This window comes from Notechis scutatus, chromosome Z (assembly GCF_049901735.1).
Source record: "Notechis scutatus isolate UNSWTSFEM ecotype Mainland chromosome Z, rNotScu1.2, whole genome shotgun sequence".
Lineage (NCBI taxonomy): Eukaryota > Metazoa > Chordata > Lepidosauria > Squamata > Elapidae > Notechis > Notechis scutatus.
In genome coordinates this window covers 37610671-37637682 of record NC_142025.1, presented here as the reverse complement: position 1 = coordinate 37637682, position 27012 = coordinate 37610671, and the positions used below count along the sequence as shown (strand labels likewise).

General features: G+C 40.2%; 1 protein-coding gene across 1 annotated transcript in view; it reads right to left on the bottom strand.

Moving 5' to 3' along the window:
* CRPPA (CDP-L-ribitol pyrophosphorylase A) overlaps nucleotides 1–27012 on the bottom strand; it is a 52722-nt gene that overhangs the window by 10909 nt on the left and 14801 nt on the right. The window contains exons 3-5 of the mRNA XM_026678033.2: nucleotides 14727–14876; nucleotides 8335–8439; nucleotides 3154–3199 (exon numbers count right to left, since the gene is read on the bottom strand). Of these exons, the coding sequence (XP_026533818.1) occupies nucleotides 3154–3199; nucleotides 8335–8439; nucleotides 14727–14876 (301 nt within the window). The remainder of the gene's footprint in view (nucleotides 1–3153; nucleotides 3200–8334; nucleotides 8440–14726; nucleotides 14877–27012) is intronic.

Genomic DNA, 27012 nt, shown 5'->3' with positions numbered 1-27012 from the left:
AAACAACCGCTCCCCAAAACCACTTGATCCATCCATCCATCCATCCATCCATGCATCCATCCATCCCATTATGCCATTTATGGCTCATTTATAATTAAGACAAATGAATGCTAAAGCAAATATCTACATAATCCCACTTTTTTTTGTTACGTTCCACCTGAAGTTTCAAAATAAATTGCAAAAGGATTATTTTCCATAGCTATTACAAGAGGCAATTATTTTTGCTTATGCAAAAGCATTAGATACATATTCTCTTTTTAATTTGTCTACGATGTAAAACATTAATAATATCATGACATATGTGAGATTCATCTATTATCAATGAATATTCGGCTTGGATCCAAATTTAAGATGATTCAATCAATAGACTTGTTTGGTGACTAAAAATTTCATTAAGTTGAATGATGACCCTAACGACCCTAATTCTCTGGCAAATTCTTGATGAATGTATCTTTTCTTTTATGTATAATGAAAGTATTTGGACCAAGACAAATTCCTTGTGTGTCCAGCCACACTTGGCCAATAAAGAATTCTATTCTATTCTAAATTCAAATCTGGGTAATTTGATCCCAGAAATACAAAGCATTTATCTCATTGACTACTCTTAAAGGAAACTAATTATGTATCTTTCAACCATTTTCATATGAATAATCTGTTTTTCAACAATATGGTTAATATATAGTTATATACACATAATATAGAACTATATATAATATATAGTTCAAATTAATGTAGAATTAACTTGAAATTGTAGAATATGTGATGAAAATATCTGGTTGATTCAGTTTTTAAATTATTTTAAAATATTTAAATTTTTAACATTTAATTATTATTTTAGAGCTATTTCAGATGGTACATGGTCAGAAATCTGAAGCCAGCATAATTGTTTCATTAATTTTTGGAATTTATACATAACAATTTCTCATAAATAACTCAGTGCTTTCTGCATAATTTGTAGTTGCTTTGTATGGGAAGAACTTAATCTACCAGCAATGAATACTTTATTTATTTGTTTACTACATTTCTGAAATTAACATCAAACTTGATATTAACTGGTGATTGCCATTAAATAGTTCACAGGGAAACATTCACAGAGAAATATAAAAATTCAGTATGAAGACCCAAAGTGCCATCTGACTGTATAGGTAGTCCTCATCTTAAAACCACTGAAGTCTCAGTGACATTGAAAATAGTGGCTAATTATTGTTTTTCAACATTATGACCATTGCAGCATTCTCCTGGTCACGTGATCAATCTTTGCAACTGACTCATATTTATGATAGTTGCAGTGTTCCAGGATCATATAATAATTTTTTGCGAACTTCTGATATGATTGCAAAGTCAACAGGGAAAGTGCTAACTTACAACTGTGTTATTAACTTAACAACTGCAGTAATTCATTTAACAACTGTGGCAAGAAAGGTTGTAAAATAGGGCAAAACTCACTTAACTCTCACTTAGCAACATAAATTTTGGGCTTAATTATGGCTACAAATCAAGGACTACTTGTATGCAAATACATATAAATTAAATGGAAATTTTAAAAAAACCATAAACACAAGATAACTGGTAGACCATTTTCCCAGGAATGTTCACTGGGAGAAAAAAATAATAATCATTGTTTTTAGAATAGTTTATTTATATAAACTAGATAAATCAAATCCATGTTTTTAGTCTTGGCATTTTGGGTTATAAGGCTGAGCTTGCATATTTAATCATGGGCACAACAAATTTTTATTATAATAAATTCAAAGTTGTTTTACAATATATGTTCATATGTCTTATTACAAATTTTTTCATTTTATTTCCAAAGTTAAAATACAAAATAAAGAAAAAGAAACGAACTAACATTGAAAATTAATTTTAAAAGATAACAAAAAATAACAAATAATGAATATATCATTCACATTGACATTAAACATAAATGTCCACCCTGGTTGAATGCTGAAAAATATATCAAATATATATTATGTATTCTCCTTCCCTTAATGTAACAGGTCTACAAGTAATTATAAACTTTCCCATCTATATTTTAAAAATATATAAAAAAATACTATGTTACATAAAAAGACGTCCCTGATGTGAAAATATATTTATCTATCAATCAAATCAATCCAGCATCTGTTCACTATATTTAAAAAAAATCAATTAACAGGTAACCCAAAAGTAAAAATAATTTTCAAAGCCCTCTGTTAAATACAAACCATGTTATTATATTTAATATGCAGAAAATCCACAAATGGCTGCCAGTCTAAATTATGTAATCCATTGTTTCTAATCAATGCAGTTAATTTCTCCATCTCTGCCAGATGAGTCAAATTTATTCATGTATCTGAATAAATACAATATGACTTATGATTAATGAATTAGATAATTTGACAACAGTGGTTGTAAAATAAAATATCTGATGTTCACCAGGTTATCCTAATGCAGAAACAAGGAAGATATATCCTTTCAAATGTTGCTAAACCACTAACTCCATAGCCAATGGTACTCTTGTGACTTATGCTAGGAGTTATGATTCAACACTATTTGAAGGGTCAAAGTTGCTTACTTTTGTTCTGTTCAAATGAAAGACAACCATATTGTATTTTTAATAAACACTCCCAAGTATATACTAGCTTATTTCTATAAGAAATTGCAAAAAATAACTGGTTATACCAACTGCCTTTATCTTTCTCTAACTTGGTCTTCTATTGAAATGATAAATAAACTAATAATACAGAAATGATGAAAAGAAAATCCTACAATTCTGTCTTGTTAAAAACCCAAAAGGATACCACTCCATAGGATAGCAATATATTTGCTATTTGGGATATAAATAATTATAATAGCATTTCTGCTCTTCACAAAGGCAGCACATATACATATCACTCATCTGTTATTCATACTCACTGACCATTTTCCACTAATGTAACATATTAAGCAGAATTTACATTCTACAACAACTCTCAGTGACTAATATATTTTCAGACTTACCAAATATAATTATAGAAATATTTTATTCTAACTGCTGTCCTTTTTATATGAAAGAATTTGCCCCCTTATTTGTCTGAGATAGAAGGAACTACAAGGTTACCAAAAAGAATTGGAGATTGTGTCCAGGGCCTAGAAGATAATATGAAAATTGTAGGAACAAGGAAAAACACATACCTTTGATTAAACAATCAGCTGCAAAAAGATCCCATTTGTATGTTACCTAAAAATATAGAGCAATCAATATATTAATCTATAATTGCAAACAGAACAGTGTCCAAAAAGAGCTATTTATATGTAAGTACCTCCAAGAATTTCTTAATCTTATTTTTCTAAAAGATTTAAGATAAATTTTGCAGCATTTAAAATCTATTGAGCATTAATTTTTGACACTTTACAAATATCTTGCAAAGTATGTATTTCATTTAATTATATTATTTATTACAATTTGTAATTAATAAAGTAATTAAAATTCATTCAGTAACAGATACCGTATATACTCGAGTATAAGCCGAGTTTTTCAGCCCATTTTTGTGCTGAAAAATCCCCTCGGCTTATACTCGGAGTCAGATTCCCTCTGAAAAAAAATGGTGTGGAGCTCCGGAGCTGGGCAGGCGCTTCCCTGCTTCCGTGTTTCCTTTGCAACTTTTAAGCATGGGGGTAATCGGAAGCAGAAAAGTTCTTGCATGAGGATATATTTTTTCTTTTTTTAACTGTTTTTAGGGGGGGGGAAAGACCCACCGTCATGTGAGAATGCTCAGACACGAAATCTATCCCCCCGAAAATAAGTGTGTGTGGGGGGGGGGATTTTAACAGAGGGAAGATGTAGGGAGAAGGCAAAAGCGACGGAAGATCCTTCAGGGAAACTGAGGGGAGACTCACCCTTGGTCCAGATGAGCCCCCTTCCCCGCCCCTAAGGAAGCAGAGGCAGCCAGCAAGGGCAGGCAAGCCCCACTTCACAGACTCCGTCCGTCCTCACTCCCATCCACCCACCCACCCACCCACCCACCCACCCAAAGCCACGAAGTCCCCCAATCGCGCAGCCCAGAATCGCCCTCCCTCAGGGGGCAGCAATGACACCCGGTTTTTCCCGAGACAAGAAGCTCCGCCGTGCAATGAAAGCGCCCTGGCTCTAGGCTCGCGGGCTCAGAAAACAACGCGAGCCGAGGTCGCCGGCTCCGCTCGACTTCTCCAACATCCGGCACCGCCCTGTTCTATGTGCCGGGCCCGGCAAGTCCGAGCAGCCAGCGCGTGGAGCAGGACGGCGCCGGACATCGTTGGCTGCCTCTTTCGCAGCACGGGAGGCCTCCCGGCTGGCCAGCTGCTCTCCTCCTTCTCTGCCTGGGGAGGCTTCTTGTGCTGCAAAAGAGGCGGCTAATCCGGCTCCGCTCGGCTTCTCCAACATCCAGCACCGCCCTGTTCTATGTGGGCTTTTTGCCTTTCCCTTCCCGAGGCGACGTGGGACTGGGGCCGCACCGGCGGCAGCAACTCCCAACAGCCCCAGCCGGACACCTGAGCGGAGCCCGGGCGGAACTGCCTGTTGCCGCCGTGGGCGCACTGGCTGCCCAAGTAAAGAACAGGGCCGCGCTGGACCATCGGAGAAGCGGAGCAAAGCCGGACACCAGCAGCCGCCTCCCTCGGCGCAGAAAGCCTCCCCCAACCAGCTGGCCGGTCTCCTCCTCCTCGGCCACACAGAACAAACAGGTAGAGAAGGAGGAGAGCAGCTGGCCAGCCGGGAGGCCTCCCGTGCTGCGAAAGAGGCAGCAACGATGTCCGGCGCCGTCCTGCTCCACGCGCTGGCTGCTCGGACTTGCCGGGCCCGGCACATAGAAAAGGCGGTGCCGGATGTTGGAGAAGCCGAGCGGAGCCGGGATCATTAGCCGCCTCTTTTGCAGCACAAGAAGCTCTCCCAGGCAGAGAAGGAGGAGAGCAGCTGGCCAGCCGGGAGGCCTCCCGTGCTGCGAAAGAGGCAGCCAACGATGTCCGGCGCCGTCCTGCTCCACGCGCTGGCTGCTCGGACTTGGCGGGCCCGGCACATAGAACAGGGCGGTGCCGGATGTTGAGAAGCCGGCGGAGCCGGCGACCTCGGCTCGCGTTGTTTTCTGAGCCCGCGAGCCTAGAGCCAGGGCGCTTTCATTGCACGGCGGAGCTTCTTGTCTCGGGAAAAACCGGCCGTCGTTGCTGCCCGAGGGAGGGCGATTCTGGGCTGCGCGATTGGGGACTTGTGGCTTTGGGTGGGTGGGTGGGTGGGAGTGAGGACGGATGGAGTCTGTGAAGTGGGGCTTGCCTGCCCTTGCTGGCTGCCTCTGCTTCCTTAGGGCGGGAAGGGGCTCATCTGGACCAAGGGTGAGTCTCCCCTCAGTTTCCCCTGAAGGATCTTCCGTCGCTTTTGCCTTCTCCCTACATCTCCGCTCAGGTGTCCGGCTGGGGCTGTCGGGAGTTGCTGCCGCCAGTGCGGCTCCGGTCCCAGCGTTGCCTTGGGAAGGGTGGGGCAAAACCAGGAGCCGCTGAGCCTGAGCCTCCGGTGCCGCTGCTGCTGTTGCAAAGCGCTGCCGCGGCTCTTCCTTTTTGCCTTTCCCTTCCCGAGGCGACGCGGGACTGGGGCCGCGCCGGCGGTAGTGACTCCTGACTCAGGGGGCCTCCGAGGGAGGGGAAGAGAGTGACTCCTGCCTCCCGCTGTCATCATCATCTTCTTCTTTTGGGTTAGTGAATCAATTAAACCTTTCATGATAGTGAGATCGTTTCCCAAATTAATTATTTTTATTTTTTGAAATTTACCAGTAGCTGCTGCATTTCCCACCCTCGGCTTATACTCGAGTCAATAAGTTTTCCCAGTTTTTTGTGTAAAATTAGGTGCCTCGGCTTATATTCGGGTCGACTTATACTCGAGTATATACGGTACATATCTGAAAATTATAATCATCATGCACAATACCATCAAATCAAATATCTTTATTATATTTTTATCAGTTTATGCAATAAAAAAAGGAATGCAATTTAACAATTTATTATCACTGGGTAAAAACAATAAAGACAGTAAAACAAGTATCTAATTATGTAACTGCATACTTGGTGAAAAGTATCAGCTATCTAATATGTGACTTAACATCTCTTTAAAAGTAACAAATCTAGCATTTATTACTATTATTTCAAATTTAGAGATAATGGGGAGATCATAACATGCCTTAGGATGGGGTGTCAAACTCAAGGTCCATGGGCCATCCTGGAATTTGTAAGGAGCTGGACTGCATCGCTTTGGCCTGGCCCACGGTATCTCGGCATGTGCACATATGCGCAGGAGGCAGCAGGCGCATACACGCACAGGCCTGGTCCACTCCATCCAGGCATATGCATGTGCGCACAGGGCCAGTGTTGCTTCATCCATCACTTTTGCTCCCACCATCTGTCTTTCCAGCCACTGACCTGTGATTCTTGAGCTGCCCTGACTGCTTTGCTCCTGGCAGCAGCAACCACTCCAGCTGAAGCCTCAGGGGTGCCCGGTGGCTGCCATCTCACTACCAGCACTGCACCACCTGGGTGACAGGCCTACTTCCAGGGAGAGGGTGAGGTAGGGCATGCTGCAGCTGTTGGTGAGTCCCATGGCTATGGCTGGAGTGGCCGCCGCAGGTTTTATTTTTATTTTATTTGTCAATTGCTTACAAGATAATAGGTATAAGTAAAAACATAGTTATGAATACATGGATACATATCAGAAAAATAAAAAAAATATAAAAGAAACAATAGGACAGGGACGGTAGGCATATTGATGCACTTATGCATGCCCCCTACAGACCTCTTAGGAAAGGGGTGAGGTCAATAGTAGACAGTCTAAGGTTAAAGTTTTTGGGGTTTGGGGAAGAAACCACAGAGTCAGGTAGAGTATTCTAGACATTGACCACTCTGTTGCTGAAGTCGTGTTTCCTGCAATCAAGTTAGATCGGACCAAAGGCAGTGTAGTTCTAGGTTTTCTAGGTTTAGAATTTCGAGTCTGGTGGCATAAGGTATTCTGCAACGAGTAGCAAGCAGGGGAGTGCAAGAATTGTGTCGTAGCAGCTGGAGAGATGGGCTGACCACACAGGGGAGGGCTGGCATGGTGGGGGCAATGAGGAGGAGGCAGCCTTCAGGGAGCAAGTGCAGAGAGCATGAGAATCACCATGCAGTCACAGCTAGAGCAGGCGTGAAGCAGGTTGGGAAGCGTGAGAATCACCGTGCAGTAGCAGGAGAGAAGGGCTGGCCACCCAAGTGGAGGGCTGGTGAGAAGGGACAGAAGCAGAGGCAGCAGGCCAGTACTGTCAAAGATTACATGAGTCCTCAGATTAGAACCCAGGACCAAACCTAGGTATTAATACTTAACACATTAACCATCTTCAAGACTGCATTACTGGATGTATTCTAGGCTACTGAACAAAATCCTAGGAAATTCAACTGAAGGTTCATGTAAGGTTTATATATGAGGCAAGATGTATTCCATTTAACTACAGTTCAATTGCTTTTGGAATGTAATTTACATATCAAATTTAGTTATATGCTTGTGTATTCTGTTGGGCAGCTGAAGTGGTATAATTTGCCTATGCTAGTAATATCTGGTAATATGATCTACAAGTGTTTAGGTTTTCTAACTGTTCAACTTTTTTTTCTTTAATAGAAAGGCAAAATAAAATAAATTCAATATAAATTTAAAAAATAGGACAATTAATATACAGTACTCTCCGTGGACTGGTGGCTTCAAAAGTTTGTGCTAGTAATCCTTGTAATATAATATTCAACCTAAATACCTTAACAAGAATGAAAAAGTACACCTGCCATTCTTGCTTTTTCCTCATGCCAGTCAAACCTGAGAGGCACAATGTATGATAAAGAGACAAGGTTAGTGCTTGATTAATTTCCTACTTTTGCCACCAAATGTTGATGCCGTTGCCAAGGCTACATGTTTTGTTGGACTATACCAATCATCAGCAGAAGAAAAATAAGTCCCTTATTTGCAGCTCTTGTAGTGAGATTAGGAAACTCATTACTAATCTCACTAAGTAGTGAGATTAGGAAAATGCCTCCTTACTATAATGCAGTGGTGTCAAACTCAAGGTGCTTAGATTTGGCCCATCAGGCCGCCCTGGAAACAGCAAAGGTCCGGCCCATGGCCCTCCCAAGCTCCTTTTTTGCTGGCAGAGGGTGGCAGAAAGTCATCACAGCTGAAAATGGAACTTGCAAGTATTAAATGTATTATATTTAATAATGTTTTATTGTAATTTATTATAATAATGTTTTATTATAGCATCTAGACATTAACACATTGTAAAAAAAATCCGTATCGTGAGAAAATATTTCACTATTAATAAGCAGCAATAGTAATGCTCTTACCTTCCAAAGGTCAGGAGGTCCTTCAATAAGTTTAGCATTTATTTTGCTATACTTTAAAGCTAGATGCAAACATTCTGTTCCATAATCCAAATCATAGTCACTACACTGTAGAAAACAAAAAGAACAAAAAATATAGAATATTTAAAAAATAAAATATGGCATTTAAAATATGGCAGGTGACCTTCAATGGATATACAAAATTTTAACAAAATAGATTGTATTGCTCTATATCTAATCTTTCAGAAATGTTGCTATAAACACAATACCTTGCCCCCTCCTGGAAAAAAGGTAATCTTTGTAGTATTTCAAATATTTTTATAGTCATACAGCAGTTTTCATCTCTCTGTGTGTACACTTAAATATTTCCTATTATAATGATAACAATTTTAATGCTGGAATCTAACCTCTTTTTGTTCCACAACTATCACTGTGCTTCAATCAAATATTTATTAATATAGTGATTTCTCATAGCATCAGGATACAAATTTAATGACTGGTTGCTTAATGACCAAAGTTACACCTGTAATGTACTTCTGACCATAGCGAAATGCCACACAACTTCCCCTGCACCAGTGGTTGTATTCAGCTGGTTCAGGAGAGCTGATAGCAATAATTTGGCATGGGTCGCCGAATCAGTAGTGACTTCTGGCTGGCCATGCCCCTGAACCAGTTGCCCGGTCACCGCTCACTCATTTGCCCCACCCGCCCAATTCTTTCTCGCCCTGTCTAATGCTCGCCCTGCCCAGTCACTCCAATCTCCACACTGGGTCCTCATGGCTTAACCTGCCTTCCCACATGGTGCCTGTGCCCCAACTGAGCAGCTCTGATCTTCCTGATCACAGATAAGCCTGCGAGTTGCACTAGCACCCCCCACCGCCCCCAGAGCTAGCCTCCTCCTCCCCCACCATTCTCCGAACTTGCCGAGGGCCCCCCACCATTCCCGGGCTTATTTATCTGGCTTCGTTGCTGGCACAGTCCTATCCCAAGTGGTAGCACTGGCTATGGCCTAGCTTCATTGCCATCGCAGCCCACTTCTTCCTTCTCCTGAGGACGAAAGGAAGAAAGGTGTGGCCGCAGCATGCTGCCTTCTGCCTCCTTCTGGGGGACGGTGGAATGAAGAAAGCAAGCGGCTATGACAGCTCCATGCTCCAGCCGCCACCCAGTTTCTGCTTCCTCCCTGGGGATGCACTGCTTCCGGCCTGGCAAGTGGCTGGGCAGATGGCCCTTGGGGGGCATCTCTGCTGCACTAAAACTGAGAGGGGCGGCGGAGGGGCGCACTGCGAATGTGCAGTAGCTCCAGTACATCCGCCCACCCCACCCTCCAGGAATACTACCATTGCTGCCGTAGCTGCTCGCTTTCTGCCTTTCTCCCGGGGGATGAAATAAAGCGGCCACGGCAGTAGCATGCTTCGGCCGCCGCTCCCACCGCTTGCTTTCTGCCTTCTCGCGCCGTCTGAGTTAGACCAGGTGTGTAGGTGTGTGTGTGTGTCTGAGAAAGAGAGAGAGAGAGATAGGTAGGTGTGTGTGTGTGTGTGTGTGTGTGTGTGTGTGTGTGTGTGTGTGAGAGAGAGAGAGAGAGAGAGAGAGAGAGAGAGAGAGAGATTTACATGCATTCAATGTCTATAGTCCAGAGCATTTTGTTCTACAAAGGATTGCATTTGGGAAACATTAAATCAATACTGATTTTCCAGGATTTGTGAGTAATATGTTAATATTTGCCAGCTCCTTCTTATATTTTCTGTTTAGACTCTTGTACACATCCTTGTACATTATTAATGCCAGTAGTACTGTAGTTTCTCCCCCTTTAGATCTCTTGAGAGAGATGTTGCTTCTTGGGAATACGTTTTGGAGAAGTATCAAGAGAAATGCTAAAAGGGCAATTAGTTTGGGATTAAATTCCAAATGAAATTGGGTCTTCAGGGTAAGGAAATATGAAGAACTTTCAACTGCAGGTTTCTATAAATCTTATTAGGATATTAATCTCATTTTTTAAATAAGATTTTTAGAAACCTGCAGTTGAAATACAGAAATGGTATAGGGTTCCCCCAAGGTCCCTTCTGAGTGTTATTCTGTTACCTTTCACAGGACCTCTACAGATTTTGGCCTCAGTTTTCCTGCCTGAGTAGGAGGTTGGACTAGAACAGCGGTCGCCCACTGGTGGGCTGTGGCCCACTGGTGGGCCATGAGAAAATGTTGGTGGGCCGCAGAGAAATCTCACCCCCAGAGCACCCCCACAAAGCAATTAATCCAAGCTGCGCAGAAACACAAGGCTGCACCACCCACATGGCCCGTGGGAACCCTCCCCGCCCACTCACTCCTTACCTGGCAAACTTGCCTGCTAAATTTCTATTTTTCCTTTTTCTGACCGTCATCTGTTCTGCTGTGCCGGGAGGTTTAGATTAGCTAGGAAGCAGGAAATTTTTGGATTTCTTGCTTTCTAGCTAGTCTTTAGGTCTTCGGCTCAGCACAGCCGAACCTCCTTTAGGACTGAAGGTTTGCTTGCAAGCAAATTCAGTGCAGACTCACAGCAAGCAAATTTGAAAGACTGAGCTAGCTGATGGCAGATGAATGAATCTGTGATTCTATGAGCAACTCAATCTGCCTGCCTGCTTTGCCTGATTTTGGGTAAAGGTTGCTCTTTTTTAATAAAAAAAATAATATTTACATGCATGGTGTGTTGTGAGTTAATTTTATGAGTTTGCTTGCTAGCAAATTTTATGAGTTTATTTGCAAGCAAATTTTATGTGACAGACTGAGCTAGCCAATGGCAGATAGATTTCTGATTGAATCTGTAATTCTGTGAGCAACTCAATCTGCCTGCCAGCTTTGCCTAATTTTGGGTAAAAGTTGCTCTTTTTTATAAAAAATTCAATATTTATATAAATATTTATAATATTTACATGCAAGCCATGCCCAGCCAGTTACATGACCACCAAGCCACACCCACAAATTAGGCCACAACCACAGAACCAGTTAGTGATCCCTGGGATCTAAAATGATGAGTTTGGTGGTCCCTGAGGTCCAAAAGGTTGGCAACCCTTGTGCTAGAAGACCTCCAAAGTCCCTTTTAACTCTTGTTATTCCTCAGCTAAATAGCTAAGAGTCTGAGGATGTTAAAATCTGAGTAAGGTCCTGGAAAAGGTGTTAGAATAACAAAATAACACTTAGAAGGGACCTTGAAGGCAACCCAGACCATTTCAGGGAAATGGCTGTTCACTCTTTTCTTTAAAACTTCCAGTGATTGACCACCCAGAACATCTGGAGACAAGCAGTTCCACTGGCTAATTGTTCTCACTGTCAGGAAGTTTCTCCTTAGTTTTAGGTTGCTTCTCTCCTTGTTCAGTTGCTTCTTGTTTGTGCTTTGGAAAATACATTGCCCCCCCTTCTTTTTGGCAGCCCCTTAAAAGCCTGTTTCCTATCACACTCTTGGGCAAAGCATGTAAGACATTTCCTCCTTTGAATGGTCCATGAAAGTACATCTGTAGTATGTAGATCATAAAGTCAAAAAATGGTGAACAACATTTTTACAGAACTGAGGCTGGGTGTGATAAGGAATGGCTGGGAGGAAAGGGGCCAGGCAAGGCACCCCTTGACGTGAGTGACATGGAGTTAGCCATGCCCATCCAGTCACATGACTACCATGCCATGACTACCAAGTCACAGGACTGCCAAGCCACACCCACCCAGTCACATGACCACCAAGCCACACCCACCAAGTAAGCCATGCCCACAGAACCGGTAGTAAAAAAATGAATCCCACCACTGCCCTGCACAGTCATATAATTGCAATCTGGATTCTTAGCAACCTGATTGCACTTAACACCATTTGTCAAATAATACCTCAGCATTATAATTGTTATCATTATAATAGAAAACATTTAAATGTTCACACGCACAGAGATCAGAACCACTGTATGAATCTAAACATATTTGAAATACTACAGATGATGATCACATAATTGCATTTGCAATCTTCTCTGCTGATCTTGCCAATGGCGAGAGATCAATGAGGAATTCTGCAGGGAAGATTGCAAGCTGTTGCCACCTGCTGAGAGAATTCCCTCTTGTCTCTGGGAGCTGACTGAAAGAACTCGCACCTGATTGGTGCTTGCTTGAGAGTCAAACTTTGAGTTGGCAAGAGATAAAAATCTTTACCTTATGAGGAGACCCAAGCTTAAGCCTGAGCCAAAATCTAAATGTGTATAGAGCCCAAAATCTTCCTGCTTCTTAGTCTTTTCCTTGGCCTATCTCTCTGCCCTTTCACTGTCAAGAACTGTCTGCCAAAAGAGAATCTCATCTCTTGGTTGAGGGGTCTGTGTGTGTGTGTGTTCTCTTCACGTGTGCACAGGCATGCTGTAATCCTAACCCCAACCCTAACTTCAATTTGGCCAATATTCAAATGAGTTTTAGCCTTCCATAAAAACTTTTTCATTAACTTATCCATTTAATATAATTAATAGGAAGTAACCCTGGAATCTCCCTTAAAATATACATATTAATGTAATGTTCACTTAAAAATAACAAATAATATTTAACTTTTAGTTTTTGCAAGTGCATGCATTAAATGAAAGCCTTTCCATAACTGAAGCACTTTTAAAGAAAGATATGGATAAATTATAATTTTATTATAATATAATTAAATTATTATTTTTCCATTACGTTTCAATTTAGTAGCCTGTCTTGAAAGCTGTAAAAGATGATCTCTAGTACTAGACTTTAGAAATTATAGGGAAGAATCTCTGTGAGGAATTTTCTCTTGCTCTGAATCTATGAGCATCTATTATCTTACTTTAAAATCAATTGGCAATGACAAACGTTCCTGAAGGCATCCTTCTGTGTAATTTAATAAAGGTTTCCACTACTCATCATCCAATGATAGGTTAATTATTTTTTAATTATTTCTGCTGAGTTTCCCCATATTTTAAGTAATTTTGATTGTAATTTTGTAATTATTTTTATCATGAAATTGATCGTTTTGTCTCAGGTCTTTAATTCTAGAGAAATAGCAATAATTCTCTTTAGCCCTTCCATCTTTTATGGATCCCAAATATGCCAGTTACCAAACTTGTAAATTTAATATCAATAATTTCACTAATAATTCAAAGTCTGCTATCTTTTCTAATTGATGTAGTAATACATCAGGAATTAATACAGTTCTATTCAGTCTGTTAGAGAAGAAGCCATCATTCCTTTCTATGGCATATCAATACATTGTACAAGTTCATCCAGTTTTTCTCTCCAATGTTTGGTATTGAGATCTTGATTTGAAGTGAGTGAGGAAGATCTAGATTGAAAATCAGGCCTGTCATATGTTACATCTTTTCTATCCTGCTCTACGGAGTAGAAAGTTGGTCTCTGACAGAAAGCCACTTGAAGAGACTAGAAGCATTTGAAATGTGGATTTACAGATATCTGTTACATATAAGCAAGGTTGACAAATGCAGAAATGAGGAGGGGATAAGCTGCCTGGGAAAGTCAAGTGAAATCATCAAAACCAAAGGTTATTTCGGACATGTGATGCGACACCCAGAAAAATACGGCATACTTCACTTAATCCTTCAAGGAAAGATTGAAGCAAACGAGGTCCATGCAGAAGAAGAACATCATGGCTTCAAAATCTAAGAGGCTGGTTTAGGCAACATTCAGCAGCACATTTTTGTGCGGCTGCTGATAAAAGTAGGATTTCTAACATGATTGCCAATGTCCAATAACAGATATGGCACAAGAAGAAGAAGAAGAGGAGGAAGATCTGTTTAATTTATGAGATAAAATGATAAAATATTATAATATTCACTAAGACAAATTTTAAAAGTTCAGGCACAAATCATTCACAGTGAACTATCTACAAAAGCAATTTACACCCATAGATTTGAACAGGATAGAAGGAAATCATGAAAATCAGATCTGCAGAAAGCAGGAATCCTGCCTCCCTCTCAGCCAAAAGACAATTGAAGGGCAGAAAAACAGGTCAGAAAGTGGATAGAAGGGCACCTTCCAAAAGAAAAAAGCAGAATTGGAGCTGCAATTTTGCCAATGTCAATCCCAGTTCTATTCCCACTGGTTTCATTCATTCTAAATTTCCTATGTGTAGCATTTAGAAGTAGGGTAAGAGATAAATATGACATTTCCAGAACCTCAGATGGATAATGACATACAGGTGGTAAGAGATAGTCAATTCCTTGGAAAATAGTAATCTGCTCCTGTAGCAGGAGAAGGAGGCTGACTATCCTGAGATCTAACTATATTCAAGCACAAGTCAAATACCTAGCCGAGAAAAAGAAACATTACAACTTCTTCTTTAAAAGATTTGGAACTTGCAGGTGAGGAATGGCATTTAATACTAATTCAGTTGTTCTTACTATTATACTGAAGGCAAAAACCAAAATACTTACCTGAAGATATGCTTGATGGAGTTTATCAAATAAGAAAGCCTGAGGCATTTCACTTGCTCTGTACTTGGCACGATCTAGTGAATGGTCTAAACATCCCTCTGTAGTTGAAGCAATAACTGTGGAGACAAGAGGACGGATTGCTCCTGCTGCCTAGGTACAAAAAAATGTCAGCTTTAAAACAAGTCTAATCAAATTAAAGAGTTTAATCTTCACATACATTATTAACCGAATATAGATACAGATGAATTCCATGTGAATAAATGACAGACCAGAATTAATTACACAAAATATTTATACATCAGGTTCATGCACGATCAACTAATTGCACTAGATAACAAAATTATTCAATGATACACAAATAATTACTCTAAACTCTTGTTTATATTTTCTGAGTTTTCTAAATGGAAAATTCATTATCACTACTTGATAATGAAGCTAATCAGCAAATTGACATAGTTTATTTAGCTGGCTCTTAATACTGATTGAATGCTTTATGAATGTATGGCAAAGTTTTTCTAAATTTGTGTATCGAAGATTTTCTGAACAATACTGAAAATATTGATGACTATGCCTTCAAATGGAATAAGACTACATGATCAAATGTGGATCAACCGTTATCAAAAAATAACTTATTACAGTAATCATTGTGAAACAGTTTACTTATATTAAAACTTTTAATTATTTATACATTTAATTTCTGGTTAATTGATTATATAACTATAAAACATTTGTTTGCCTATTAAATTTTATTGAATAGCTTTGTAAAGGGGTACTGCAATATTAGAGCAACTTAATTTAGTCAATGGATAGTACCATTCTAAAAATACAAGTTCCAGGTAAAACTGGCAGAAATTCAACAGAAGAAGGAGATCGTTTGTGGGGGAAAATGTTTTGCTCATGATGGGAAGCAGTCTCTGCTCTTCTTGCAGGATCTTTCTTGGTGCCTCAATGCTTGGTAGGCCGGTAGCATTTCGATATGCCTATTGATGGAGTTGTTGAAAAACCAGGCTTCTTTCAGTAAGCGTCCCCCTTTGGTTGCATCATGTGCAACAACTTCGGCCTTTTGAAAATTAAATATGTGGTTGTGTTCTGTCATATGTGTCCAGATCTGGGCGCGCTGCTCTTTGCGCCATTTTTTTCACAAACAATCTCCTCCTCCTGTTGAATTTCTGCCTTAGAACCTATTTTACATTTAACGGCCATACATATGAACAGATAAAAGGTACACTTATGGGATCTCCAATCTCGGTTGTGATCGCAGAGGCAGTCCTCCAGAAATTAGAATATGATGGAATGAAAATATACAAGCCCAAGTTTTGGGCATGTTATGTCAATGACACGTTTGTCATTATTAAACAGCAAGATAAGACCAGATTTATGAAAATCCTCAATTCCATATACCCAAACATTCAGTTCACAATGAGGCCAATAACACACTGACCTTCCTGGATGTACTAGTCAGCCTTAACCCAGACACAGGTGTACACCTTAACACAGGTGTACATCGAAAAATCACGAACATGGACTATATTTTGCACAATGAGAGCAATCATCCCACTGTACACAAAGTCAGTTGTATTCGGGCACTGTTCAATAGAATAAGTACCCATTGTAGCACACTGACAGCCAAAGCCAAAGAATGGGCATGCCTCTATCAAATCTGTAAGCTCAATGGTTATTCTATGGACTTTATCCGAAGATATATTACATCCAGAACGGAAGGTGCTAGTGGAACATCTGCATAGAGGGTACTCCCATATATACAGGGAGTATCTGAAACTGCTGCACGCATTCTCTTGACACATGGGGTCAAGGTGCATACAAGCTGTATCAAACATTGAGAATGACAGTGATGTACCCAAAAGAAACATTACCCAAAGAACAGGCATCTTCAGTGGTTTATCGTATCAATTGTAATAACTGTGCAAGCAACTATGTAGGGGAAACGGCCAAGCGGTTACAGACCAGAGTATATGAACATGAATTGGCTGTCCGGCGCAAAGAGCAGCACTCCCAGATCTGGACACATATGAAGGAACACAATCACATATTTAATTTTCAAGAGGCCGAAGTTGTTGCCCATGATATAACCAAAGGGGGATGCTTACTGAAGGAAGACTGGTCTTCCAAAAACAACTCTATCAATAGACATATCAACTGCTACTGGCCTACCAAGCATTGAGGCATCAAGAAAGATTCTGCAAGAAGAGCAGAGACTGCTTTCCATCATGAGCAAAGCAACAAATGAATCTAGTGGACAAAACAAAGGGGCCCTTAAGATGGAAGTCCGTTGGGATGAGGGAAGGAACTAGAGAGAATGCTGTCAAGCTCATGCTCATTACAGCCTTTGGTTAATGTTATATAAAGGCACATATCTCCTTAACAGTAGTTTTACACTCTGACGATGTTAGCAGAGGCTAATGAAAGCTTAGCAAACAATATAAATTTTTAGTTCCAGAGATCAGGATGTCTGTCTCTTTTCACACACACACACACACACACACATAAATGTTCTAAACATGACAGTTTCTACACATAAAACATGTAACACAAGATGCTAAAATGTAACAGGTGAGCAGACTTTTATTTATAACCCCACTGAATACACAAATTCCATCACCAGGATATACTTATAGATATCCTATGCAAAGCATTCATGAAAATGGTGAATTAATTTCTAATATAAATTAGATTAATATAAATAATAACTATCATTTTTACAACATATGAAAGATATGTAAAGCATATCTTGAAAATTACTCCGTAGTCTTTTTAGGTGAAATCTAAAATTAGTTTTACTATTAAATTAATATATATTTGAGAAGGACAATTTTCTAGGAAAACTGTTTCAATCATGATTTCTTTATTTGACTTAGGAAGTTAAGAGAGTATCACGCTGGCAATGACTACTGGATTGATAGCAAATCCAACCTTTCCCTTCACTCCTTGCTTTTCCACTCGCCCATCTTTTATTCTTATATTGCTATATTGTCATTGTTTTTTTTATTATTTATACTATTGTTCCATTACTTTGCTACTGTTGTGTTTACCCTTTTTTCATTTCTCCATTGTAAGTTATCTATAGTAGCCCCACAGCAAGATAGATGGCAAACAGGTTTAATTAATAAATAAAAATTAAATTAAAGCTAAAGTCACAGATATTTAAAGCACCTGAAGTTGGAAAAGCTTATCCTCCATCAGATAAAATGGTATCACCTATTCCAGAAAATCCTTCAGGCAAAGCCATTTCCTGTTTGGTGCTTTCCATATCTTTTGGGCTACAATTTTCAAATAATTAAAGTCTAGCAGTCAATTTAATCCTAAATAAGGCAAAGTTTCAAGTTATTTTTAAAATCCTCCAATTACAGGAAGTGATTAGTAATAAGAACTTTGAGAACAAGTTTCTTTTCCCTATCAAAAATTCAGCTCTATTTGTACAAGCATAAAGAAAATACAAAAGTACATTAAAATTATGTAACAATTTTCAAATTCATGTCGTCAATTGTCCATTTCATCAAATTAAACATTAGCACTTCTAAAAATAATAATCATATTAATCTGGTTTTCAACCATAGCACAACATTCAAAAGTAAGGGAGTAAAATCACCTTGATCTTGTCACTGACTTTGTTGGGAAGGTTTTAGTTTACCAATACTTATTTACATTCCTTATTTATCCAATTCTGCCCACTATTTGTTTCTTTTATTGATAGAACTCTGCCAACTGGAACTAGTGTTCACAAGGATCACAAAAACTTTTTCCAGCCTATTTTTAGGTCCTGCATACACAAAATAATTTCTTACTATGCCCAATAGGTATATAATTTAACCTAGAGGTGTTGTAAATTTTTCCATAGCTGTATAAATCAATATGATTATTTTCTTTTCATCCTAACAAACATTTTCACATATTACTGCACTCTGAATATTAATTTAATATTAATATTAATATTAATTAATTTAAACTACTTTTATTTGACAGCATTCATATACATGTGTTACAAATTCTACATTCAAGCAGAATTAACTGAGCACTTATTTTTGCAACAAGTAGGAACATGTACTTGTTCATGAACATCCATACTCTCACCAATTATATATTTAATAATCAACATGCTTTACCCATAACTGTAATTATCACTTCTGATAGCAGAACTATCTTAAAGAATTACCTCTTTTACATTTTAGAAATGCCACCTTCAAGGAAAAAACAACCACAATTATGTGACTTAAATATTATAGTTTTTTTTTCACAAAGTACATATTTTGTACAATGAACATTGAATTGACACTGGATTTATACCACTTCTTTGGCATTAAATTGATTCTGTAATCATTTTAATTACCAACAAAACTGGGGGGGAAATTAACAACTAAACCTCAGAGTGAGACAATAGCAGGAAACATTAAACTGTAATTTGGCTTAGATACAGATCTTGTATTTTAGCTAGACCTATGCAAATCTATTTAATCTGTTTACGTTTTTCTAGGTTGTCTGTTGGATTTATTTTAGGCATAACTAGATCTGCATCTAAATCAGTGGTTCCTAAACTTTTTCAGTCCACTGTCCTCTTGGTGCTACAAACTTATCCTTGGTGCCCCCCCATCCAGGGATTCAAATTTCTGTGGGCGTGGCCTAATTTGAGGGTGTAGTTTGCTGGTCACGTGACTGGGTGGGTGTGGCTTGCTGGTCATGTGACTGGATGGCATGGCTTGCTGGCTAGGCATGGCTTGCTGGTCACATCACCGGGTAGGTGTGGTTTGGTAGTCATGTGACTGGGTAGGTGTGGCCAGGTGACTCGCAAAATGGTCCTCACTTAATGGCCGGTTGTTTAGCAAGTGTTCTAATTTATGACTGGCCTCCCCAGAGATACTTGACCTGTTTTTGGAGTTTTGACAGCCATGCACACACATACACACATACTCCCTTCTAACCCTTCTAACCCTGCTGGAGCAGGTCATTGGACTAGAATCGGCAAAGCATCTCTGATTAGATTCTAGTAGTGAATAAAATCTAATCAGAGATGATTTGCCGATTCTTGTTTATTTGTTTTATTTGTATCTCTTTATTTTATGTTGCTGAATTGCACTGACATGTCCGTCCCTTCTTGTGAGCAACCCAGAAGCTTTTGTGATTCTTTGCAGCAAAAATTACTGACATCTGGCTTTGCTCTACTTTTCAAATGTGCTGCCACTGCCGCGTTCTAGGTGCCGGCCCCACAGGTCCACCCCATTGAGCCCGCTGCACCAGAGGGACCTGCCCAAGCAAGTCAAGTCAATGGGGTGAGCCTAAGAGAGGGAAAGAGAGAGAGAGAAAAGAGAAAGAGAGAAGGAAAGAAAGAGAAAAGGGAAAGAAAAAAGAACAAAGAAAGGGGGGGGGATGGAAGGAAGGGACAGAAAGAAAAAGAAATAAAGGAGGGAGGGAAGGAGGAGAAAGATAATGAGATATCTATTCTAGTCCAATCACCTGCTCCAGCAGGGTTAGAAGGGAGCGTGTATGTGTGTGTGTTCTCCTTGTAATTTACCAGTACATTTTGGTTTTGCCTTCTTCAGAATTGGCACTGTAATACATTGGGGAAAAGTAATTTTTAGGGTGGAGATCTGGTCCAATTCTGTTTAAAGCCTCAACAAAATGTGAGAGCTTCCTGATAGTCTTGGCCATGTTTCGTCCACAAAACCTTTAATAGAAGCCAAAGATGTTTCAATGTGCTGGCAAAGATGTTTCAATGTGGAAAAGGGCCTCAGTCTAAACTAGGTCTCATCTCTCTCTCTCTCTCTCTCTCTCTCTCTCTCTCTCTTTCTCTCTCTCTCTCTCCCTCCCTCCCTCCCAGACTGGCTTTGCTCTACTTTCCAGATGAGCCTGCGGGGCTGGTGCTTCAAACATGGATGGATGGATGGATGGATGGAGAGAGAAAGAGACAGGTAGGTAGGTAGATAGGTAGGTAGGTAGGTAGGTTGGTAGATAAGTAGGTAGGTAGGTAGATAGATCTATATTGGTAGGTAGGTAAGTAGGTAGTCAGAAAGACAGGCAGGCAGGCAGGTAGGTAGATAGATAGGCAGGATGGCAGGCAGGCAGACAGACAGACCTTTTGGGAATGCGACAGCGGTGGCACTTTGGGAAAGTAGAGCAAAGCCAGAGTGGGAATTGAAGTCCACACAAGTTGCCAAGGTTGAGAAACACGGGCTGAATATATCAACCCAACCATTCTGGTTAGAGTTTAGCATGCTGTTTGATTCTGGCTTAGTCAATAAACCATGGCTAAGATCTCCTGCTCCTTAATGCAGCTACCCCTCTGCCCCTTCTCCACCCCCCTGCCCCAGTTCTTTCTTTGGCATCCAATTTTGCAATGCCAACCTCCCTGGGGCAGCAATGCGGCCGACTTCACCCTCTTTGCTGTGACCCAAGGTCCACTTCCATTGGGCCAAGCGTGTGCTCTGCACACGCTCAGAGACTCCCAACTTCAGGGAAGCACTCCACCCATCTTTACGCTCCTCCCAGGAGAAGGAAGGCGTGCAGAAGCAGCCCAGACCGATGGAGGGGAGGCGGAGGGAGCGATCACTTGGAAAGCAAGCAAGCAAGTGCAGGGCTTGGTTGGAAGAACCACGTTGCAGAGGGAGGCTAGGTTCTAGGTCTGGGCCGGCCACGTAGAGCTGAACTGAACCAAGCCACGCGCCTTGGAGAGCTGCAACTGCACCCACCCGCATCTTGCATGCAAGCCCGGCTGGCTGAAGAGGCGGAGGCCTGGCAGGCGCTGCACGTTTCCTTGTTCTCCTCTGGGGAAGGGGGCCCTAACGCCAGACCACCCACCCCTTCCACTGCTTGCCTTGGGAGGGTTTTGCTTTCAGGCCTTCTGGCATGCCTCCACTGCTTCCACTGGAGAGGGCAGCCTGCAAGCTAAGGAGCCCCCTTTCCGCCACCTCCCACCTCTCCCCCTCCCAGGCTTGGCAAGGCTCGCTGCACGAGTTCCGCATTTGAGGCGTCAGCTAGAGCGATGAAACAATCAATGGGCTGCGTGGCCGGCAGTCATTGAGCCTGCAGGGATGGCGCCTCGAACGCCCCTGTGCCACCTCTTAGCGCCCCCCTGCCGCCCCCCTTGCCTCTTAGTGCCCCCCTAAGGCATCCCACCCCCCCAGGGGGTGGTACCACCCACTTTGGGAACCACTGATCTAAATCATTATCTTGAAAGATGCAGTTTCATACTGTAGCACTGATAATAGCAACCACATAGAATAATATCCAGATCACATTTCCCACAGAATAAGTTCTTAAAAAGAGGAAATTTTGAATAGATATTCAATGAAATACATTGTGCTGTAAAATGGTTTGTTACAGTTCCTAAACTTCTTTAAAAGGTTTCCATTGCAAAAATGATTATGCTCTTAAAGAAAAATCATCTACATAGTGTGGTTGAGTTATCCAAGCAGTTTGTATAACACCAACTATTTATTAAAAATAGATGACTATGAAAAAATATGATTTTCATATGTCTGCAAAAAAGTCAAAACACATACAGTATGAGCAAATACAATCCAGGATACTATTATCTGAGAATGAGAGAAGTTATTTCTGGTAGTTCCAAGTTGTGTTGGCTTCTTTGATACATGAGGTGTTAGTTTCTCTCTTCAAGAGACCATGCAATATTTTTTTAATATTACAATTACAGAGCACCTGAAACAAGGGATTTGGACCAATTTCAATCAGATTTCAGGCTAGGATTTAGTACACACAATTAGGCTTCCACCCTAATGGCATTCCAGAACTCTTTGAAAAACTGTCTATCTTTCAGACCTCAGTTGCCTGAACAGATAAAGATGATAGATGATAGAGAGAGAGAAAGAGAGAGAGAGAGAGAGAGATGATAGACAGTCATTTACTGTATTTTGTATATATCAATTTAGCACAGCAATTGACAGATTATAAAAGACCTGAAACAAACATCCAGTTTTTGTCCAAATAGGAATGAACAAAACAGCACAAGATTAATATGTACATTAATATGGTAGCCTTATTCTGTTTCAGAGAAAATTTTTAAAAACTAACTTCTTTGCTTGGAACAAACTTTTAGCTTAGCTTGGCTTGTAAGTAAGCACAGAATTTTGAACATGGTGAGAGGCTTTTGGTCAGATCAGCACAACATGCACCCTACCAACAATTTTAAAAAGTAGTGAATTTACAGCTGCTGCAGTGCCAGCAACTCTAGTGATTCTGCAGCTCTACTAGTTGTTGATTAGCATTTTCAATATATGTGACAAATGAGGATTTTTAATTCATCAATGTGGACCTTTTTACTTGACGGTTTGCAGGCATACTTTGATTAATGGAAAGTATACTTAATTGCAGCTGGTTAGAGAATTGAATGGAATACAATGGAGTTCAGATAATCTATCTATACTGTTCAGGAAGTACTACAGCCGTGATGGTGAACCTATGGCACACATGCCAGAAGTGGCATGCAGTGGCACGCGAGAGGTCACCCGGAAGAGCCCCACTATGCATGTGCGTGCACCGCCCGCCAGCTGATTATCAGGTATCTGGGTGCATGCACAGGGGACAGGAGTGCGTGAGAGATGCGCACTGCATGTGGAGGTTGCACGCACATGTGCATGTGCAGGGGGCTTGGGAGGTCCTAACACATTGCCTTCTGGGTGCTGGCACATGCACGCACAAGAGCAATTTTCAGCACAGGAGACCAAAAGGGTTAGACACCACTATACTAGAGGTAAACATGCACAATGCACAATAGTGAAAATGACATGAAAGATGATTGAAAGTCTGGTGGTAAATCTCATCATCTGCCATAAAAAAGATAAGTGATCCAAGGATGAATTAGCTTAAATAAGTTTTCATCTTTTTGGGATCGATATGTTTAAAATGTCATTATATTTAAAATACTATTGATGTGTACCATGACCCTTATCAGATCCAAGACAGTTTTCCTTTTTTGGATTTGAACAACTGCACATCACTAAGTGAACAAGAACAGAGATTTATCCAATGAATAAACCTCTTAAGATGAATTCAAGGCAGAATGCAACTAGAATGCAGTATAAGAAGATTTACATATATTTTTTCAGAATCTAATTTAAGTATAAAATTAATGGTGCCTTCCTGGTTTATGTAGCCAGTCCCACTGTCAGGAAAACCAAGCAGCAGTAATGAAGCAGCTTCTACTATAATTTCAAATGATCATAATCAGCCCAAATTAGAACTCTAGTTATTATTACATGTGAAAAAGATTTATTTTCCTGTATCTAACACAAAGGGCCACGTAAGAAAAGCTGGTGAGTTATTGTTAGGTACAAGTTTCTACAGGTTTCTGTAACAACAGTAGCTTGTTTTTCAATTACACTGAGGCAAATTGGAAATCAGAAAAAAAGATGCATAGCTTAAGGCTGTTGATCATTTATGGTCTTGCACTTTTCAATGAAATGACATGCAGTAATTGTGCTGGAAATGCTTTATCCCTGAAGCCTGGTACAGATGAGAGAAAGTTAGGAAAAGCTGGCTTGAGTATATACTTACGTTTTATGTATTTGTATCCAAATTTTCTTTTCAAAATGAAGTCCTAACAGTTTTGAGCAAAAAAAAAAACGCAACCCCAATATTTTAAAAGATAAATGTTGATAAACTGTTGAAAATGAAAGAATTTCAATACATCTGTAAATTTAAGTCAAGTAACAACTAATTCAGCTCATAAACCACTATGAATATATAAATAAACATATAGCTCTAGAATAAAGGTATAAACAAACATATAGCTCTAGAAACAGTTGCATAGTTGTGTGTGTATATATAGTTGTATATTTAAGGGATTTATTTATTTTTCTTTATGCAAAGTTTGAATATTCTTCTTGTAATAATGTAATATGCTAACTATTTGACTTCAATAATTTTAATTAGCTTTTTGGATAGAAATGCAGTTATATTACATTTATCAGCATAGAAAACTGAATTGTATTTAGCATGTGACAAACACACAAATAGACATCAATTAAAGCAAGTAAAACTTAAAAGTAATAAAAACAACAATGTGAAAAGCAGAAATGACACCTAGAATCACACACACAATGCTATTTCTGCTGACTGCCAGCTGCCTGAAATTTGGCAGTTCAAATCTCACCAAGGTAAGGTTGATTCAGCCCTCCTTCCTTCCGAGTTCAGTAAAATAAGGACCCAAATTGTTGGGGCAACATGCTGACTCTGTAAACCGCTTAGAGAGGGCTGTAAAGCAGGGGTCCCCAACCACCGGGCCGCGGACCGGTACCAGTCCGTGGAGCAATCTGTACCAGGCCGCAAATAAAATAAAATAAAATAAATGGCGGCTTTCTTCACCTTCGGTGAATGCTGCTGGGATCAGGAATCAAGGACACAAATGAAAGAAGGGGAGGGAGGAAGCAACCAAAGCCTGTCCTGCTCTCCGGCTCAGCGGCTTCGGTTTCCTCCCGCCTCGTTCCTCTCTCAGTCGCTCTCTCGCTCCTCCACCAGCCCAGGAAGAAACTGCTTCAAAGGAGCCGGCAGGGTGGCTTTTCCTGTTGGCACAGCTCCCCGAGCGCCCGTTCACCCCCACCCCGCTGCCAATCAATCCAGGTTCAATCCAGTGCTCCGTTCTGCCTGCCTGCCTGCCTTCATTTGTTTGAACAGCTTCCGCTGAGAATAATAACTATTCGCCTCTTTTTTATCAGCCGAAGCTGCTCCAAACAACCAGAAACGCAGGCAGGCAGGTAAGACAGGCAGAACGGAGCACTGGATTGAACCGCGCAGGCGGGCGGGGTGGGGGTGGGGTGAATGGGCGCTCGGAGGAGCTGCGGCGACAGGAAAAGCCACCACCCCCGGCTTCTTTGAAGCAGTTTCTTCCTGGGCTGGATGTTAGAGGTCCATCGTAGCTCTGAATGATCCCTAAACAAGGACTACAGGAACTTCCTAGGGAAAACACATTGACTAAATGCTCCTCATTCAATTCCTGTTTTCACCAAACAGAGATAAGAGAAACATCTGCATGAAATTTTGTAGCTACACAGCTGGGCAAGACCTAGAATTAGAGAGACTGCAGTCAGGTGTCTTTAATGCTAGTTGTAGGGTAAACATAAAGTTTTGGGAATGGAAAATAGAATCTCCCCCCCCCCGGTCCTTGAAAAAGTGTTTCTGCTTGAAACTGGTCCCTGGTACAAAAAAGGTTGGGGACCACTGCTGTAAAGCACTATAACATGGTATATAAATCTAAATGCTATTGCTATAACCACAACATACAATCAAGGTCCAGTAGTGGCCATAGCCAGGGGGCTTGGGAGCCCTGCTTTAGGGGATGCAAACTGGTAACTTCACACTGGCAATGAACCAAGTATTATCTCTGCATATACAATATGGTTAAAACTGGGAGACTAGTGTAATGTATTTTTTTGAATATTCCAACATATACTATTATAGTCACCATTCATATGAAAATCTATCTTTGACAATCATACACTACAGCTATATTTGAATGTCAAAACACCCCCATTTAAGGTTTTTTTTTTTTGCCATTGATGAAATAAAAGTCCAAGTTTTTTTAAAAAAGCACAAGCATGATATTAACTTATTCCTGGAGTTATAACAAAATAAACTGAAGTTTAGTTATAAGAGTTCATGAGAAAATTGGACTTTTTAAAGTTAAGAAGACTAGTCCTATCTTTCAGGATTGACAAGTTTCTTTAAAAAAAAAAAGGCCGTGCTGAAAACATTTTTCCTTGTGGTACTGTTAAAACTGTTGGCAATATAAAATTGCTAGGAGCATTGGAATGCTGCCTTCTTCTGTTTTCACTACCTTTCACAACTTGTATTGGCAACAAAAAATGGGTTTCTAGAAATGTATAAGTTTAATTATGAATTGCTTCAAAACATAAATGGAATTTAATTGGTTACAAAGCTATATTCTAACATAATCAGGACATTGTTTCGTATAGTTAATTTACTAGGGCATAATTTAGTAGTTCTCATAAGCTGCACATTTTGAATCCTGCAGGCAAATAACAAACTGATTAGTAAATGTAATAATGTAATTTATTCTACTGACAAGTGGAATTAAAAAGTGCAATATCCTACTTGATCAATTGCCATTTTAAGAACATTAAGACTTCATACAATTATGCTATTCATATGGAATGCAGAATCTGAATTTACAGTATCATTATTGCATGAGTGATTTAATGTTAAGTTTCAGCCAAGTTTTTTTTTAAAAAAAAAAACTAGGAAGTCTAAGTACATAATTTAAAAAGGAAATAATTACTCTTCATAAAAAATGTTTAACAAA